We start from the raw sequence: 20,501 nt of genomic DNA, 5'->3' as shown, positions 1-20,501 counted from the left end.
ATCAGCCCTGGGATTTCTGTGGAAGGAATGATGCTAAAGCTGAAACTCCAATACTTTGGCCACCTCATGCGAAGAGTTGACTCATTGGAAAAGACTCTGATGCTGGGAGGGATTGGGGGCAGGAGGAGAAGGGGACGACAGAGGATGAGATGGCTGGATGGCATCACTGACTCGATGGACGTGAGTCTGAGTGAACTCTGGGAGTTGGTGATGGACAGGGAGGCCTGGCGTTCTGTGATTCATGGGGTTGCAAAAAGTCGGACACGACTGAGTGACTGAACTGAACTGATAAACTTTATTTTATTGATGAGGAAATTGGAGACACAAATAACTTACTTCGAAAAACACCTAGTAAGTGGGAGAGCCAGGATTCAAACCCAGGTGGTCTAGCTTCTTGAGCGGATGTTCTTTACTATTCTTTCATGCTGTTGCATTGGTGAATTTCATACATTCTTTATAAATTTTCATACTGCCATACTTAGTTACTCTGGAAGAATTTCTTTTAATATAGTAGTAGTCTAGGAAAACATTTTGGGGGACCTCAAGATTTTGACTAACAGTACTAAATTTTATAATTTTTAGAAAGGATAATCTAATTTCTCATAGAAATATGATAAGGAGGCTACATTTTCAAGCACCAGAGTTCTAGTCTTTTATGAAAATTTTTATAATCCTGTTTTATTCAAACATGCATTATATAACTGAGTGTGTGCTGTGTGTGCTTAGTTGCTTAGTCGTGTCTGACTCCTTGTGACCCCATGGACTATACCCTTCCAGGCTCTTTTGTCCTTGGGAATTCTCCAGGCAGGAATACTGGAGTGGGTTGACATGCCTTCCTCCAGGAGATCTTTCCAACCCGGGGACTGAACCCAGATCTCCCACATTGCAGGTGGTTTCTTTACTGTCGGAGTCACCAGGGAACCCCATATAACTATGTAATAAATACTAAAGCTTTCTAAAGTATATACAGATCTGGGAGATGAAACAGATAAAATGAAAAAGAAAAGAAACCACTTCTAACTTATGTCTGTTTTTTTATCCCATTCAATTCATCTTTTACAGTGCTGTCCTAGAGTCATTTTTCTAGAATACACATCTGGCCTTTTCTCTCTGTATGTATGGAAACCAACTGCAGTATTCTTGCCTAGAAAATTCGATGGACAGAGGAGCCTGGCAGACTATGCCCATAGGATCGCATAGAGTCGGAGATGATTGAGTTACTGAGCATGCGTGTACAGCTTTCCCCTGAAACCCCTAAACATGGCCTCAGCCTGCCTTCATCCAGTCTCCTGTAGTCAATCCACCAGCATCTCACTGCTGCACCTGCAGCTCCTTATTCTGTGCATTGGTGCCTTCTTGCTGTTTCCTCTGCTCTAATCTACTCAGGGAATTCCTTAAGACAACACCTAGCCATAGTACCAGTATGTTGTAGGCTTTCAAAGTATACAGTTTATTGGATTTTTAAAAATTCACAAGGTCATACAGCCATCATCACCATCTAACTCCAGTTTATTTCATCAACTCCAAAAGAAATCTCATATCCATTAGCAGTCAGGCTCAATTCTACTCTACCACCCGTAACTGCCTTTTATTATTCCTGGATACACTTCAGAATACTGTATTGCATTTAGTTGTCATGTCTTCTTTATAGTTTCCTCCAGTATTTGATGATTTCTCCATCTTTCTGTGTTTTTCATGACAGTTTTGAAAAGAACTGGTCAGATATTTTGTAGGATGTCCCTCCATTTGGGTTTGTTTAATGTTTTTCTCATGATTAGAAGGGTTATGGGTTTTGGGGTAAGAGCATCACCAAGATGGGCTGCATTTCTCATCACATCTTATCAGGAGGTCATGATTTCAATGATTTGACACCAGTGATGTTAATCTTATTCACTTGATTAAGGTGTTTTCTGCCAGGTTTCTCTACTGTAAAGTTAGTATTTCTTCCTTGCCCTACTGTATTCCTAGGAAGTGAGTCATTCAGTCCAGCCCACACTCCAGGGGGAGGGGAACTAAACTCCACCTCCTTAATGGGATATACCTATATATATTATCTGGAGTGCTGCTGTAAGAAAGATTTGTCCCTTCCCTAATATTTTTTCACTCAATAATTTATACCAACATGCACTCATTTAAATTTATTTTTTACCTTGGTTTATCACCCAGTACTATAAATTGCTTTACATTTGGCCAGTAGGGGCTCTTTCAGGTTGGCTTCTATGGTGTTTGTTTTTGCTTTTTCTTTCAGGCACTGTAAGATGCTCCATGCTCATGCTGTATTTCACTCTCCCAGATCCAGTATCAAGTATTCCTCCAAATAGCCTTGATTCTTTTTATTAGAAAATGGTATTTTAGGAACTGCGTATTCTTGTTGCTATTAGGATGTGACTGCATTTGGGCTCCAGGTTTATTTTTGGCTGTGCTGGGCTTTCTCACCTTGCGGCGAGCAGGGACTATTCTCTAATTGAGGTGCACAGACTTCTTGTGGCAGTGGCTTCTCTCATTGCAGAGCACGGGCTCTAGTAGTTGTGGCGCATGGTCTTATTTGGGGCTTCCCAGGTGGCACTAATGGTAAAGAATCTGCCTGCCAGTGCAGGAGTCATGGGTTCAATCCCTGGGTCAGGAAGATGGCCTGGAGAAGGAAATGGCAACCCACTTCAGTATTCTTGCCAGGAGAATCCCACGGACAGAGGATCCTGGCGGGCTGCAGTCCATGGAGTCACAAAGAGTTGGATACAACTGAGCACAGCACAGTACAGCACAGGCTTACTTGCCCTGCAGCATGTGGGATCTCCCTGGACCGGGGATTGAACTGGTGTCCCCTGCGTTACAAATAATGGCAGATTCTTAAACCAATGGACCACCAGGAAACCCCCCCCCAGGAAACCTGCCCCCTTTTTAAAAATAAGCAGCTTTTTTTGTGATTTTAATGTACATATACTGTTCACCCATTTAAAGTACACAATTCAGCTGTTTCTAATATATTCATAAAATTTTGCAACCATAACCATAAACAATTTTAGAACATTTTCCTCATCCCAAAAGTTCATGCGTCTATTTCCTCCCAATTTACCCTAGGCAACCACTAATCTCTCGTTTCATAAATATGTGGTCTTTTGTGACTGTCTTACTTCACATAGCTAATGTTTTTGTGGTTCATCCACATTGTAGTATGTGTCAGTACTTCATTCCTCTTTTCCTCTGCAGGGAAGCTGAGTCCTAACAACTGGACCACCAGGGAACTTCTGTATGTCATTCCTTTTAATTGTCATATAATATTCTAGTGTATGGATATATAATGCCTTTTGTACATTCATTCCTCAGGTAATGGACACTTGGGGTTGTTCTACATTTTGTCTGTTATGCTGCTATGTACATTTCTGTACAAGTTCTTACGTAGTTCATTTCTCTTGGTCATATACCTGGTAGCGGATTTGCTCTGGCACAAGTTTATTCTTTCTAGGAACTGCTAGGTTGTTTTTCAAAGTGACTACCATTTAGTATCCCCTTCAGCAATGTATAAAGCATTCTAATTTCATGACATCCTGGCCAACATTTTTTTTTTTATTATCTCTCTCTTTAACTATAGCCAGTAGTCAAATGATATCTCATTCTACTTTAAGAATGCACTTCCCTGATGGCTGATGATGATGAGTATCTCTTCATATGCATATTAGCCGTTTGTTTATATTCTTTGGAGAAATGTCTGTTCAGATACTGTGCCCATTTTTAAATTGAGTTCTTTCTCTTTATTACTGAGTTACAAGCATTCTTTATGTTTTCTAGGTATGTGTCCTTTATCAGATTTGCAAGTATTTACCTCCATTCTATAGGTTGGTTGTCTTTTCATTTTCCTAATGATGGTTTTCATTCCTTCTGGTGTTCCTATTACATGTATCTCATACTTTTTGCATTTCCCACAGTCCTTGGATAGTCTGTTCTGGTCCATCCCACCCCAATTCTTTGTTCTCTTTGCTTTTCTGTTTTCAGGGATTCCATGCGTAATATCCTATAGTTCAGAGGGTTTTTTCCCTCAACCATGTCCAGTGTTAGAAAGCAGCCCATTAAGGCATTCTTCAGTGATTTTATCTCAAGCATTTGACTTTGGTTCTTTCTTAGGATTTCCATCTCTCTGCTTATGTTGCCTATCTGTTTTTGCATACTGTCTACTTTGTCCATTGGAATCCTTAGAATATTAATCATAGTTGTTTTAAATTCTGATAATGCCTACATCCCTGTCATATCTGGTTGTGATAATTTACTCTGTTTCTTCTTGTGTGATATATCCTTTTGTTATGCCTTGTAATTTTTTCTTGTAACTTAGCTGTGATATACTCTGTAAAGGAATATTCTGTAAATATCTCAGTAATATAGTGGTGGGATGTGAGGCGAGGGGAAAGAGTTGTGTACTTCTGTGATTAGGTTTCAGCCTTTTAACGAGGCTTTGCCTCTGGACTATGAACTTTCAAGAGTTTCTCAATTTTTCTTTGCCCATGAGGTGGGATATTAGGGTTGGAGTTCTGTGTTTTTCTTCCCCTAGGTTAGTTATGCTTTGACAATAATCCTTCCAAGTTAGGTTCTAAGTAGTTTCTCCTGAGGGCAGGCCTGGTTAAAAGCAGAATCCTCTGGTGTATGTAAAAGGATTTAACTTCACTCCTTTGCGTGTGGATATCTAGTTGTCTCAGCATAATTTGTTGACAAGGCCTTTTCCCCATTGAATTGTCCTTATGTTATTACCAAACTGTCTTGATCACTATAGGTGTGTAGTATACTGGGGTTGGGAAGTATGAGTTGTCTCACTTTGTTTTTCTTTTTCAAGATTGTGTTAGCTATTCTGGATCCCCCAAGTACCAATTTTGCCATTTCTGTAAAGGAGGTAGTGAAAAAGTTGACTTAAAATTCAACATTGAAAACTAAGATCATGGCATCCAGTCCCATCACTTCATGGCAAATAGATAATAGATGGGGAAACAATGGAAACAGTGACAGACTTTATTTTCTTGGGCTCCAGCATCACTGCAGATGGTGACTGCAGCCATGAAATTAAAAGATGTGCTTGCTCCTTGGAAGAGAGGCTATGACCAACCTAGATAGCATATAAAAAGCAGAGACATTACTTTGCTGACAAAGGTCCACCTAGTCAAAGCTATGGTTTTTCCAGTAGTCACGAATGGATGTGAGAGTTGGACTACAGAGAAAGCTGAGTGCTGAAGACTCGATGCTTTTGAACTGTGGTGCTGGAGAAGACTCTTCCGAGTCCCTTGGACTGCAAGAGATGAAACCAGTCAATCCCTAAAGGAAATCAACCCTGAATATTCATTGGAAGGACTGATTTTGAAGCTGAAACTCCAATACTTTGGCCACCTGATGTGACTAACTGATCCACTGGAAAAGACTCTGATGCTGGGAAAGATTGAAGACTAGAGAAGAAGGGATGACAGAGGATGAGATGGTTGGATGGCATCACTGACTCATTGGACATGAGTTTGAGCAAGCTCCGGGAGTTGGTGATGGACGGGAAGCCTGGTGTGCTGCAGTCCATGGGGTTGCAAATAGTCAGACACAACTGAGCAACTGAACTGAAAAGAAGGTAGCAGAGATTTCCATACAGTCATGTTGAATGTGTAGATCAACTTGGGCAGGATTACCATCTTAAGAATATTAAAGCTTGCAATCCATGAACATGTGTGTGTGTGTGTATTTGCTCAGGCGTCTCCAGCTCTTTGTGACCCCATGGACTGTAGCCCGCCAAGCTCCTCTGTCCATGGAATTTTCCAGGCAAGAATACTGGAGTGGGTTGCTATTTTCTTCTCTAAGGGAACTTCCCGACCCAGGCATCAAATTCATGTCTCCTGGGTCGCCTACATTGGCAGGCAGATTCTTTATCACTGTGCCATCTGGGAAACTACATGAACATGGATATTTAATATTTACTTAAGTCTTTAATTTCTTTTAAAAATGTTTTGTACTTTTTAGAGTGTGAGTTTTGCACACATTTTTGTTAAAGATTTTTTTGTTTTTATGTGAACCATTTTTAAAGTCTTTATTCTGGGTTTTTTGTTTATTTTTTAAGTATTTTGGGTTTTTTGGCCATGAGGCACATGGGATCTTACCTCCTCCATCAGGGATTGAACCCACACCCCCTGCATTGGAGGGTGAAGTCTTAACCACTGGACTGCCAGGGAAGTCCCAAGTTTTATACTTCTTGTTATTAAATTCATTCCTAAGTATTTATTATTTTTGTTGCTATTATAAATAGAATTTTCTTAATTTGATTTTGTTCAGGGATGCTGTATAGAAATATAATTGATGCTGATATTATAAATTTCATCTTGCAACTTTACTGATTTGCTATTCTAATATATTTATATTCTTTTGATTTTTTTGTATACAGGATTATGTAGTTTACAAATAGAAATAACTTTGCTTCTTACTTTCTAACCAAGATGCCTTTTATTTCATTTGCTTGCCAGTTGCCCTGGCTAGCATCTCCAATACAGTGTTGAATACACGTGATCAGAGTGGACATTCCTGTATAATTTCTGAAATTCCTTAACCATTAAGTATAATATTAGTTGCAGTTTTGTTTACTAGATGTCCTTTGTTAAAGCAAGGAATTTCCCTTGTATTTCTAGTTTGTTGGGTATTTTCAGTCATGAAGGGGTGTTGAATTTTTGGAGTTATTTTCTATAATCAACATCATATAACTATACAGTTCAATTATTTATTGGTATAGAAATTACTTCTTTGTGTTCTTTAGTAGATTTATAATTATTATGCTGTGTATTTTTTAAATTTAATTTATTTATTTTTGACTGTGATGGCTCTTCACATCCAAATCACATTGGAATTTTCTCTAGTTGTGGGGAGTGGGGGCTACTCTCTAGTTGCTATGTGCATTGCAGTATCTTATCTTGTTGTGGAGCACAGGCTCTAGGGCATGTTGCCTTCAATAGTTGTGGCCAGTGGGCTAAGTAGTTGTAGCTCCCAGGCTCTAGAGCACAGGCTCAATAGTTGTGGCATATAGACTTAATTTCTTCATGCTGTGTGGGATCTTCTCAGATCAGGGATCAAACTCATGTCTCCTGCATTGGCAGGCAGATTCTTTACCACTGAGCCACCAGGGAAGCTCTTTTTTAAATTGGGAGGAAAAAGTTATAAACAAAAGGAACATTTATTGTATCTTCTGTATCTATCCTGTACTTGTACTATATATTTATTTGTGCCCTTTCTTCATCTTGTTTCACATGGTAGTCAGTGTCCTTTCCTTTCAGCCTAAAGGACTCCCTTTAGTATTTCTTGCAGGTGACGTCTGCTAGTCATCATCTGCTAGTTCTCAGTTTTTGTTTACCTAGGAATGTTTTAATTTGCCTGTTTGAGTTTTGAGGAATAGTTTTGCTGGATATAGAATTCTCAATTGACAGATTTTGTTCTTTGTACTTTGAATGTTATTCCACTGCCTTCTGGCTTCCTAGTTTCTGGTGAGACAGCGTCTGTTTGTCAAAGGATTCTGTTTGATGGATCGTTTCTTTCTTGCTGCTTTTAAGATTCATTCTTTAGTTTTGAACAGTTTGATTATGATATATAGATAGATAGATAGATGTGTATCTCTCTGAGTTTTTCTCTTGGGAGTTTGTTGAGCTTTTGATTGTTAGAGTCATTGTTTTAATCAAATTTGGCAAATTTTTGGCCATTATTTCATTAAATGCTCTTTTTGCCTCTTTTGTTTCCTCTTCTGAGACTCTTAATATGTATATATTGATAACCTGGTGTCCCATAGGTCTCTGTTAGTTGCTTTTTATTTCTCTTAACTCAGACTGGTTAATCTAAACAGAGCTTGCTTCAGTTTCACTGATTCTTTTTTCTGTTTCATCAAATCTGCTGTTCAGCCTATCTAGCAGATTTTTAAAATTTCAGTTATTGTATTTTGCAGCTTTGTGGTTTATATTTGGTTCTTTTCCTCCAAAGCTTTTTTTTTTTGCTTGTTTTTTACAGTTTCTTCATGCTGATATGCTGAAAGATTTTCCATATACATTTCCTTATTTCTTTAGCCACGGTTTCTTTTAGTCTTTGAAATATATTTAATACAGCTGATTTAAAGTCTTTTTTCTAATAAATTAAATATTTTGACCTTCCAGTTTCTGTTGGTTGCTGTTTTTACCCTTTGTATGTGCCATACTTTCTTTTCATGTTTTGTAATATTTTGTTGAAAACTGGATGCTAAAAATGTGGCAACAAGATTTTGGTTGTTGTTGTTTGTTGTAGTTGCTTCCTTATGTAATGACTTTTCTGACCTAATTCTGAAACGTCTGTGTTTTTGGTTGTGTGTGGCCAGTAAAGTCTTCACTTGGTTAGCTTAGTGGTCACCCAGTGATTGGGCAGAAGTTTCCCTTATTAAGTGAAATGCAATTATATTCCTGGAATCAACAAACCTCCTTGGCATTTTAGAGGAGCTCTGTGTGCATTTGGGGGCATGCCTTTAACACTCAGCTAGGTAGTTGCAAATTCAGTCTAGCCCTCACTTCCTGCTCGTGCAGATCTCAGGTTCACCAGAGATGCTAGTTGAAGGCCATCTAATGACCTCTCGTGACTTTTCTGAGCATATGCATAGCTGAGGCATATTCATGGCCCTATACATTGGCCTGATCTTCTAGTTAGAAATTGGTCAGAGATTTTCAAAGCCATACAGGCATTTCATATCCCACCCTTTCCTATTAAAATAGTTGTTGAATCTGTTTGACCTGCTGAGTCCCTGGTGGCTCAGATGGTAAAGAATCCACCTGCAATGTAGGAGACTTGGGTTTGATCCCTGGGTTGGGACAATCTTCTGGAGATCTTTTAACTAGAGCAAGTTAAAATACCACAAAGTTTACTATAAAAACCAGTTCAGCTATTTTCCTTGAATAGATCCTCCCTGAATTGCTACAAGCCTCACATGATTTTGTAGATTTTGAAGAAGTTGATTCTTAAAATTTTTGCTATTTTTCTCATTGCTTTTATTGAAGACAGAAGTTTTGAGGATCCTTACTGCCATTTTCACTGCTATCCTCAGCTGTACTCTCAGCTTGTCCTTTCATTCCCGTCCTCATTCCCTTTTACTGGTACAGTTAGATGAGACTTTGTTTGAATTTATTCATATTTGAAATGCGGGATTCTACTGAGGACATTCACTGTAACTGTATTTACAATAGCAAAAGAGTGCAAAACCAATATGTTCCAAAATAAGGAAATAGGTTTTTTAAAATGGTTCATCTATATATCCATATGATGAAAACATCTTGCAAATACTAACAATCATACATACAAAGGAAAATGTTTATGATATAATACAGATGGAAAGAAACAGTATAAATACAATAATTGAAAATAAGCTTTGTAAAAAGATAAGCATACTTGAGCATGAAAAACTCCTGGAAGAGCCGTATCAAAATGATAGCATTTGTTACTCCTTGGTGGTAGGTAAATGGTGTTAAGTAAAACAAATTATCTTTGTTCTATATTATACCATAGGTCATATTAATTGTTACTAATATAAAATGCAGCCATTAATGTGACACATATTAAACTTATTCATGTTTATTCAATTAAAAATTATATAACTGTTGAGCATTGGCAATTTAACATAAATTTTTATAAATATTTAAAGAGATAGTTGTAAAAACATGCTAATAACCCTAGCATTGGGGCTAACAAAATATATATGAACTATTTTAATCTCCAGAATTTATGGTGTAGAAAGATGTTCAGTTTCATTGGAGTATATTAGGGTGAATTGTTAGGCAGATAAGTAACCTGTAGTCTTACTTATTAGCATTTCATTTTTTTTCTTTTTAGGCGCATATTAAATTTCCTATTGACTACCCATATTCACCACCTACCTTCAGATTCTTGACCAAAATGTGGCACCCCAACATTTATGAGGTAAGAGATGTCTATCATGAATTTCTTTGAAGATTTGACTTTTTGATACTGTCCTTTAAAATACCTCCATAGCTCAGTATACTGTGGTGACAAAGAACTATTCGTGGCTTTTATTATACCAGTGTATATTATGGTTAGGGCTTTCCAGGTGTCTCAGTGGTAAAGAATCCTCCTGCCAGGACAGGGGACTCAGGAGCCACAAGTTCAATCTCTGGGTTGGGAAGTTCCCCTGCAGTAGGAAATGGCAATCCACTCCAGTATTCCTGCCTGGAGAATTCCATGGACAGAGGAACCTGCCGGTCTACTGTCCATGGGGTTGCAAAGAGCTGGACATGACTGAGCACACACTGTTCCATATTACGGTTAATTTAAGATTGAGACTTTAACCAGCTTTGCTGCTCATTGCTAAGATTATAATTCCTATGTGTTAACATTTACATTTTTTAAAATTTAGTAAAGTTATACAAATTTATTTGTGTACCTGTTCCCTAGCTTCACAGACTCTAGCTTCACAATTTGTCACTTTGATCAGAGATTCAGCTTTTGGGTGAAGGGAGTGGGAATCATTTGTACTGGTCTCCTTTAAGGAGTTGCTGCATACCAGTTGAGTCTCTTCTGAAATAAATTCAAGGTTAGGGTCTTCTGTTGGACAAGTGCACATGCCTGGGAAAACAATTTCTAGCTTTTTTGATGAAATGTACTTAGCTTTGTGCTAAGTTTTAAGGATCCTGAAATGATTCCTTATGTTTCTTGGGGTATATGTCAAGGCCCACTGATAAATCCTTTGAGTTTACTCCTTTACCATTCTGTAGTCTGTTTCATTACAGTAGGGCTCTGAAGTTGTAGCTGAGGCCCAAGCATTAAATTTGTTTTTTAAAATTTGCAACTTTAGTAATATAGTTTTGGGGGGGGTGGTTTGGTCACGTGTATATTGGCAAGCTCCTGTGCTCCAGAAATAGAGCTATAAGGCCTTTACTTATTCTATAGTGCTGAATTTTGGATCTCAATCTATATAAAGAACACCTTGGAGCAGCATTATTGTTTTTCACAATCTGCTTTTTTCTGTAAGTCATTATCTTCATTTTTCTTTTCTTAAAACAGGACAAAGAGTGCTCAAAAGGTGATAGATTGTAGCATTTCCAGAAATAAGCTCTCAGAATATTGTTTTCTTTAGTATCTTTAGTATTCGACATAACCATAATACAAACAACATTGAATGTGTTATACCGTTCTGTATGACAAAGTTATCCTGTTGCAGGAGAGAGACTATAGAAACATTTCACTCACTGTTTCATAAGTTAAAACTGAGTTCAGTTAATACCGAAATATTTTTGTATCTGTCTCCATTTAATAATCAGAAATTCTTGCCTTCAAAACTAGGTGGTATATATAGGCTTTAGATAATAAAAGAGAAATGAAAACAACATTGAATGTGTCATACTGTTTATGTAACAAATATATACCTTGTCTTGCCACTGAGAATGCATTCATGTTAGAGCCACACACTTGCCTGTTTCCATCTCATTTATCTAATTCTCAAACTTTTGTCAAAAAAGAAAAAAAAGCATGATAAAGGAACCAAAGCTTTTTCAGAAGAAAGTGTAGGTAGATATAGTCCCCTTTCCATTGCTTTTTCACCACTTAGGTAGGCAATCTGGAGAAGGCAATAGCACCCCACTCCAGTACTCTTGGCTAGAAAAGCCCATGGATGGAAGAGCTTGGTAAGCTGCAGTCCATGGAGTCGCTAAGAGTCGGACCTGACTGAGCGACTTCACTTTCACTTTTCACTTTCATGCATTGGAGAAGGAAATGGCAACCCACTCCAGTGTTCTTGCCTGGAGAATCCCAGGGACGGGGGAGCCTGGTGGGCTTCCATCTATGGGGTCTCATAGAGTTGGACACAACTGAAGCGACTTAGCAGCAGCAGCAGCAGCAGGTAGGCAGTCTAGTTCTGTCTCTTAAGATTTAGCATTGGATCATTATTTTTAGAAATATTTTTCATATTCATAAAAACTTTAGCAGTAAAATAATGTATGCATATCTTATGAATATGCAGTTGTTTACCATGCTGTATAAGTTGTTTGTAAACAAGTGTTAGGATAGTTAAGCATTAAATTTGATGGAATCAAATGAGTCACAAGAGACTTTGCTCACATTTGTTAATTTACTTTGCTACATTCTGAAAAGGTATCAGAATTGAACTTGGGGGCCCAAGTATGTATTTGTGATTTTAGACATTAGAGCTCATGGTTCTTAGCCAAAGGGATGGGATATTCTTGGAGATTGCTCTCTACTCATCCATCTGTGTTGTCACCTAGAAACACAACAGACCTCATTGTCAAATTGTTCTAGTCACCAAATTGTTTACTACAGAATTATTTTTAATAGAACTGGGGTTGAAATGGGGGAATAGTGACAACAATATCAATAGCAACAAAACAATACTAAAGCAAAAGCCTACTCAGATGCTAAAATATATGAATTGATGAGTTTTTTATGTATTAACTTTGTGAGCATTAAAAATATCGTAAGGACTATTTTTAGTAGAAAATAGTTTATCAGGTTTTTAAAAACTAGAGCTAACTGCTGTGTTATCAATTGCAACATTTCTTTTATCATTGCCACATTTGTGAAATTTATAAATACCAAGGGGAAACTTGGAGAACAAAAGAAATTTAATATGAACTTGTCAGCAATGACCATGCTGCACAGTTGACTCCTTTTTACTTTATATAATATGTTGAGTGATCTCAGTAACAGTTTGCCTGGTTACATGTGTTGTGTGTGTTCAGAAGTAGATAACCAGTGAAGCCCATTTGCTTCACAAATCATGTATTCAAATGAAGTTTTTGTACACAAACTCTTCAGTATGAACTTCACAGCTATGGCAGCTCAAAATCTCACTGCTCTTAGTATTTATTATTCATTTTACTTCTCAGAACTGCCTTTCTCAAAGCTTAGAACTTCTCCCTCCCCCCTCCTTTTTTTTTTTTTTAAGATTTATTTATTTTTGGCTGTGGTGGGTCTTTGTTGTTGGCACCTAGGCTTTCTCTAGTTGCAACAGGCAGTGGCTACTTTTTGTTGTGATGCGCAGGCTCCTCACTGGGGTGGCTTCTCCAGCTTCAGTAGTTGTGGCTTGCAGGCTCTAGTGCACTGGCTCAGTAGTTGTGGCTTATGGGCTTAGTTGCTTCACAGAATGTGGAATTTTCCCGGCCCGGGGATCAAACCCTTGTCACCTCCTCATAACCTGCAAATATTTCCTCTCATATGTATCAATTGTTTTTTTTCCATTTTCTTTGATAATGTCCTTTGCACAAAAGTGCTTAATTTTGATGGAGAGATCTAGTTTATCTTGTTTATGTATGCTTTTGGTGTCATACCTAAAAGTCCATTGCTAAATCCAAGGTCATGAAGATTTTAAACACACACATAGACAGAAACAGACACACTTTTATAAAAAGACTTTATGATTTAGGCTCTTGGATCTTTGTTCCATTTTGAGTTAATTTTGTATATGGTATGAGGTAGGAGTTCAACTTCATTCTTTTGGAAATCCAGTCCCAGCATCATTTGCTAAAGAGACTGTTCTTTCCCCATTGGATGAGCTTACCATCTTATCAGAAATCAATTGGTCATGTTGTATGAATCTGTGTAGACTCTCATTTCTGTTGCCTTGATCTATATATCTGTCATGCCAGTCCTAAACTGTCTTATTCTCTGTAGCTCTATAGTAAGTTTTGAAATCAGGAAGTATGAATCCTTCAACTTTATTATTATTTTCCAAGATTGTTTTGGCTTTTGTGAGTCCCTTAAATTTCCTTATAAATTTTATGGGCAGTTTGTCAGTTTCTACAAAAAGGGAAGCTAGGGTTTTGATTGGGATTGGATTGAATCTGTAGATCATACCGGGGAATATTGCCAACATTAAGTCTTCCTACCCATGAATATAGACTGTTTTTCTTTTTTTTTTAAGGTCGTCTTTAATTTCTTTGAGCAGTGTTTTGTAATTTTCTTTGTACAGGACTTTCACCTCCCTGGTTAGATTTATTGCTAAGATATTTTATTCTTTTAGAGGCCATTGTAAATGGAATTTTTTGCTTAACTTGTTTTTTAGATTGTTCATCACCAGTGTGTAAAAATGAAACTGATTAAAAAATTTTTGTTTTATTTATTTTTGCCATGCTACAAGGCTTGTGAGATCTTAGTTCCCTTACCAGGGATTGAACCCAGGTCCTAGGCAGTGAAAGTGCAGAGTCCTAACCTTTGTCCATGGGATTTTTCAGGCAAGAGTACTGGAGTGGGTTCCCATGCCCTCCTCCAGAGATGCCTCCACTGAAATTTCAAAAATCCCAAAATGAACTGATTTGAGTGTTGATCTTGTATCCTACAACTTTGTTGAATTGATTATCTCTAGTAATTTTGTTGTGAGTTCTTTGGAATTTTCTTTGACTTTTACAATAGAAATGGATTTACTTCTTCCTTTTCAATTTGTACACTTGCAGAATTTTTCTTACTTGCTCTGGCTACTACTTCCAGTACATTGTAAATAGCAGTGGTAAAAGTGGGTGCCCTTTGTCTTATTTCTGATCTTAGGAAAGTTTTCACCATTGAGGATGTTAGCTGTGGGTTGGTTTTTTGTTTTCTTAAATTTATCATCTTAATATAACTCCCTTTTACAGTTTTAAGATAGCTGGGAAGTATGGTTTTCTGAGTGTGTTTATTGTGAGTGAGTGTTGGGTCTTGTCAAGTGCTTTGCCTGAATCAGTTGAGATACCCATCTTTTTTTTTTTTTTTAATGGAAACAAGGGCATTTTGTTTATTCTTAACCATATTTTTATTCCAAGTTAAATCCAGCAGGTGAAACTGATTGCTCTCTTCCAGTGATCTGGGCTCAAAAGACAAACACAACTGCTGACGTCTTCATTGAATTCACTGATGATGAGACTTTTACTGGAACTGTCCATCCTGCTGTTGCTCTTTTAGGGTTGTTGTAAAATTGGTGCTATTGTTTAGTCACTGAGTTGTGTCCGACTCTTGCGACCCCATGGACTGTAGCCCTCCAGGCTCCTTTGTCCATGAGATTTTTCAGGCAAGAATAATGGAGTGGGTTACCATGTCCTCCTCCAGAGATGCTCATCTTTTGATATGTCATTTCTACGTACATGACTGTTTATATCATTTCACTACTCAGAAATTTTACTTAACACACACACTAAACTGTGAACAAAGTAACATACTCCTCTGTTCTATTTTTCATTCAAACTGTGTTCTTCACTCCTGTGGTAGGTAGAACAATGCTCCCACAGAGATGTCTGCATTGTAATCCCTGGAATCTGTGATATGCACCTTCACATGTTAAGAAGACTTAGGCTTGCTTATCAGGTGACCTTGAACTGAGATTATTCTGGATAATCTAGGTGGTCCCAGTGTAATCACAAGTTCCATTAAAGAAGGGGTCCCCAATCCCTGGGCCTTTTAGGAACCAGGCCACAGAGCAGGAGGTGGGTGAGCAAGCCCCCACGTGATGGGCAAGCAAGCCAAGCTTCATCTGTATTTACAGCTGCTCCCCATTGCTCACATTATTGCTCGAGCATTAGATTCTCATAGGAGTGCAGAGCCTACTGTGCTTGAGTCATTCCAAAATCACCTGTCACCCCCACCCCTTTGAAATTGAAGTCATTCAGTCATGTCCGACTCTTTGCAACCCACTTTAGCCTGCCAGGATCCTCTGTCCATGGGATTTTCCAGGCAAGAATACTGGAGTGGGTTGCCATTTCGTTGTCCAGGAGATCTTTCCAACCCAGGGATTGAACCCAGGTCTCTTGCATTGTAGGGAGACACTTTACCATCTGACCCACCAGGGAAGTCTAAATATTTCTTTGAACCCCTTTTTTTGGGGGGGAGGGTGGCGGCAAGAATACTGGAGTGATCTTCCCCACCCAGGGATTGAACCCGGGTCTCCCGCATTGTAGGCAGATGCCTTACCGTTGGAACCACCAGGGAAGTTTCCCCACCCCTGGTCATGGAAAATTGTCTTCCGCCAAACCAGTTCCAGGTGTCAAAAAAGTTGGGGAACACTGCCTTAAAGTGGCGGAGAAGACAATGGCACCCCACTCCAGTACTCTTGCCTGGCAAATCTCATGGACGGAGGAGCCTGGTAGGCTGCAGTCCATGGGGTCGCTAGGAGTCGGATACGACTGAGAGACTTCACTTTCACTTTTCACTTTCATGCATTGGAGAAGGAAATGGCAACCCACTCCAATGTTCTTGCCTAGAGAATCCCAGGGACGGGGGGGAGCCTGATGGGCTTCCATCTCTGGGATCGCAGAGTCGGACACGACTGAAGTGACTTAGCAGCAGCAGCAGCCTTAAAGTGGAAGAGGTAGGGTAGAAAGAAAATCAGTGAGAAGGACATGTGACTTTAGAAGAAAGGCTCCAGAAATGCAGCATTGCTTCCTTTTGAGGATTAGAGGAAGAGGGCCAAGAACAAAAGAATGTGGGTGGCCTTTAGAAGCCAGAAAGGGCAAGGAAAGGGATTCTTTCCTGGAGCCCCCAGTAAGGAATGTGTTGCTACCCACACAGTTGACTTTAACCCTGTGGAGAGCAGTGTCAAGCTTAGACCTACAAGACTGTAAAATAATAAATTTGTGTTGTTTTCAGCTAATTTTGTGGTAATTGGTGTAATAGTACAAAATAAATATAACTACCCAAACATATTTCTGATGTTGGTTTATTTTTTCAGGCAATCTCATGTCTAAATTTCCTTTAGGTTATTAAAGTTGAAATCATTATTGAAAGCTTCTTCAACCTTTAAGCCTTTCATTTTTCTTCCAAAGCACCTCCTAGGTGTCCTCTCCAAATATGTCTAGTTTGTCTCTCCTCGTTTCTATAGTGTTTTTTTTTTTTTTTAACTTTTTCATGTTACTAACATTAATACAAAGTTTTGGAATATAGTACTTGACATTGATGTTATTGAAATTTTATTCTCCTTTTTAAAATGTTCTGTTATCTTGGTGTGTGTGTGCATGTATGTAAATTTGGTTTATATATAAGATTTATTCTACTTTATATGATTATACCTCTCTTTTTAAACATTTGAATCTTTTATTTTAAACCAATAGGCTACTGCATCTTTCTCAGTGTTTTCTGTTAACAGTCTCTATTGCATATGAGAGAGTCCATGTGTGTTTTAACTTAGCACTTGTGAATTAGATCCTATAATTTAAATTTATGAACCAGAATATTATACATAGTGGTGAGTTCTTCTATCCATATACCAAGGGAGTTATATATAATTGTTAGGAGGCATGTATCAATTTATATAAACCATACTTATTGAAGCCAGTCATTGATATTAAAGGTGATGATTATAGCTTCTCTGTAGACAGGTTATAGGCAGATTTTCTTTTTTAAAAAAATTGGGGTATATTTGCTTCACAACATTGTGTTAATTTCTGCTGCACAATGAAGTGAATCAGCTATATATAAACATATATTCCCTCCCTCTTGGACCTCCCTTCCTTTTTCCACACCCTCTACCCCCATCCCACCCATCCAGGTCACCATAGAGCACCCAGCTAAGCTTCCTGCACTATTACAGCAGGTTCCCACTAGTGATCTATTTTACACATGGTAGGGTATCTATGTCAGTTCCAATCTCTCAATTCATTCCTCCCTTCCCCCACCCATGTTCACACATCCATTTTCTTCATCTGTCTCTGTTCCTGCCCTGCAAATATGTACAATTTTTCTACATTCCACATATATGCATTAATATATGGTATTTTTCTCTGACTTCATTCTTTGTGACAGTCTCTAAATCCATCCACATCTCTACAAATGACCCAATTTCATTCTTTTTTTATGACCAAATAATATTCTATTGTGTGTGTGTGTAGGTATGTGTGTGTGTGTGTGTGTATATATATATATATATAAAATATATATATGTGGTGGTGGTGTTTAGTCACTAAGTTGTGTCTAACTTTTGCGACCTCTTGGACCCACCAGACTCCTCTGTCCATGGGGTTTTTCAGGCAAGAATACTGGAGTGGGTTGCCATTTCCCTTTCCCAACCCAGGGATCAAACCTGTGTTTCCTACATTGACAAGTGGATTCTTTACCACTGAGCCACGTATATATATATATACCACATCTTTTTAAATCCATTTATCTGTTGATGGACATCTAGTTTGCTTGCATGTTGTGACTATTGTAAATAGTGTGCTGCAGTGAACATGGGGTTGCCTGTGTCTTTTTGAATTATGGTGTTCTCAGGGTATTTGCCCAGTAGTGGGGTTGCTGGGTCGTATGGTAGTTCTATTTTCAGTTTTTTTAAGGAACCTCCATACTGTTCTCCATAGCGGCTGTATCAATTTACATTCCCACCAATAGTGCAAAAGTGTTCCCTTTTTCTCCACACCCTTTTTAGCATTTATTATTTGTAGATTTTTTGATGATGGTTGTTCTGACTGGTGTGAAGTGATACCTCATTGCAGTTTTGATCTGAATTTCTCTAATAATTAGTGATGTTGAGCATCTTTTCATGTGCCTCTTGGCCATTTGTATGTCTTTTTGAGAGAAATGTCTATTTAGGTCTTCTGCCCATTTTTTGATTGGGTTGTTTAGGGTTTGTTTTTCTTTTGATATTGAGCTACATGAGCTGTTTGTATATTCTGGAGTAATCCCTTGTCAGTTGCTTTGTTTGCAAATATTTTTTACCATTCTCAAGGTTGTCTTTTCATCTTGTTTATGGTTTCCTTTGCTCTGTGAAAGCTTTTAAGTTTAATTAGATTTGTTTAGTTTTTGTTTCATTATTCTAGGGAGTGGATACAAAAAAATCTTCCTGTGATTTGTATCCAAGAGTGTTCTTCCTATGTTTTCCTTTAAGAGTTTTATAGTGTACCATCTTACATTTAGGTCTATAATCCGTTTTGAGTTTATTTTTGTGAATGGTGTTAGTGTTCTAATTACATTCTTTTACATGTAGCTATCCGGTTTTTCCAGGAGCATTTACCAAAAAGACTGTCTTTTCTCTGTTGTATATTCTTAGCCCCTTTGTCACAGATTACGTGACCCTGACCATAGGTACATGGGTTTATCTCTGGGCTTTCTCTCCTGTTCATTGGTCTATAGGTCTATTTTTGTGCTAGTTCCATACCGTCTTGATTACTGTAACCTTGTAGTATAGTCTGAAATCAGGGAGCCTGATTCCTCCAACTTCGCTTTTTCTCAAAATTGCTTTGACTATTTGGGATCTATTTTGTTTCCATACAAATTATAAAGTTTTTGTTCTAATTCTGTGAAAAATGCCATTGGTATATTTGATAGGGATTACATTGAATTTGTAAATTGTTTTAGGGTAGTATAATCATTTTCACAGTATTGATTCTTCCTATCCACGAACATGGTATATCTTTCCATCTGTTTGTGTTATCTTTGATTTCTTTCATCATTGTCTTCTTGTTTTCTGAGTACAGGTCTTTTGCCTCCTTAGGTAGGTTTATTTCTAGTTATTTTATTCTTTTTTGTTGCGATGGTAAATGGAATTGTTTTCTTAATTTCTCTTTCTGATCTTTCATTGTTAGTATTATAGGAATGCAAGAGATTTCTGTGCATTAATTTTATATCCTGCAACTTTACCAATTTCATTGATTAGCTCTAGTAGTTTTCTGGTGGCATCTTTAGGATTTTCTATGTATAGTATCATGTCATTTGCAAACAGTGACAATTTTACTTCTTTTCCAATTTGGATTCCTTTTATTTATTTTTCTTTCTAATTGCTGTGGCTCGGGCTTCCAAAACTGTGTTGAATAATAGTGGCAAGAGTGAACATTCTTGTCTTGTTCCTGATCTTAGAAGAAATGCTTTTAGTTCTTCACCAGTGAGAATGGTGTTTGCTGTAGGTTTGTCACATATGCTGTCTCCAGGCAGATTTTAGGCAAAAGTAAGAAAAGTATTTTGGAGATTGGTCAAAATGAATATTTGTAATATAAAAATGCTTAATTCTTCTTTATCATTGGATCTAAACATGAAGAAAAAGGAGTTTACTCCCCAGCGGTAAGAAAACATGTTTTCTAGGAATAAAAGAAATTTCAGCAGAATTGTTTTTTTATATCATACTTTTGAGTATTTACTGAATGTGTTATTTGTGTCTTGTAGAATGGAGATGTATGCATTTCAATTCTTCATCCACCTGTAGATGACCCACAGAGTGGAGAACTGCCCTCTGAAAGGTGGAATCCTACTCAAAATGTCAGGTAAGGAATTACATAAGGAATAATCTGGTTTCTAGGTGGCTCTTAACATTGGATATAATCTTTTAACAAGTACAAAAGAATCCTTTTTATATATGATTGCTTTGTTTTATGCTAGAGCTTTATGTAGCATGCATGCATCATTTTGAAGAGTTGTATTTATGGACTAATAATCCATATGTTGCTCATCTCTGTTCACTTTGGAAGAATTATTCTACTCTTAGTTCTTCTTCCTCTTGCATTATCTGAGTTCCACCCTGCTGCTTTAGATTTCATGACTTCCGTGTTTGAATTGGTTGCTTCTGTATTCTAGGACACTTACTA

General features: G+C 37.8%; 1 protein-coding gene across 2 annotated transcripts in view; it reads left to right on the top strand.

The window, feature by feature from the left end:
- UBE2R2 (ubiquitin-conjugating enzyme E2R 2) overlaps positions 1–20,501 on the top strand; it is a 96,979-nt gene that overhangs the window by 59,977 nt on the left and 16,501 nt on the right. For both annotated transcript variants that reach the window (XM_010840117.1, XM_010840118.1), the window contains exons 2-3: positions 9,835–9,921; positions 20,083–20,180. In XM_010840117.1, the coding sequence (XP_010838419.1) occupies positions 9,835–9,921; positions 20,083–20,180 (185 nt within the window). The remainder of the gene's footprint in view (positions 1–9,834; positions 9,922–20,082; positions 20,181–20,501) is intronic.

This window comes from Bison bison, unplaced genomic scaffold, assembly GCF_000754665.1.
Source record: "Bison bison bison isolate TAMUID 2011002044 unplaced genomic scaffold, Bison_UMD1.0 scf7180017864141, whole genome shotgun sequence".
In the NCBI taxonomy this organism is placed as follows: domain Eukaryota; kingdom Metazoa; phylum Chordata; class Mammalia; order Artiodactyla; family Bovidae; genus Bison; species Bison bison.
Note: the sequence above shows the minus strand (reverse complement) of the source record. Positions and strands in the feature narration are given on the sequence as shown.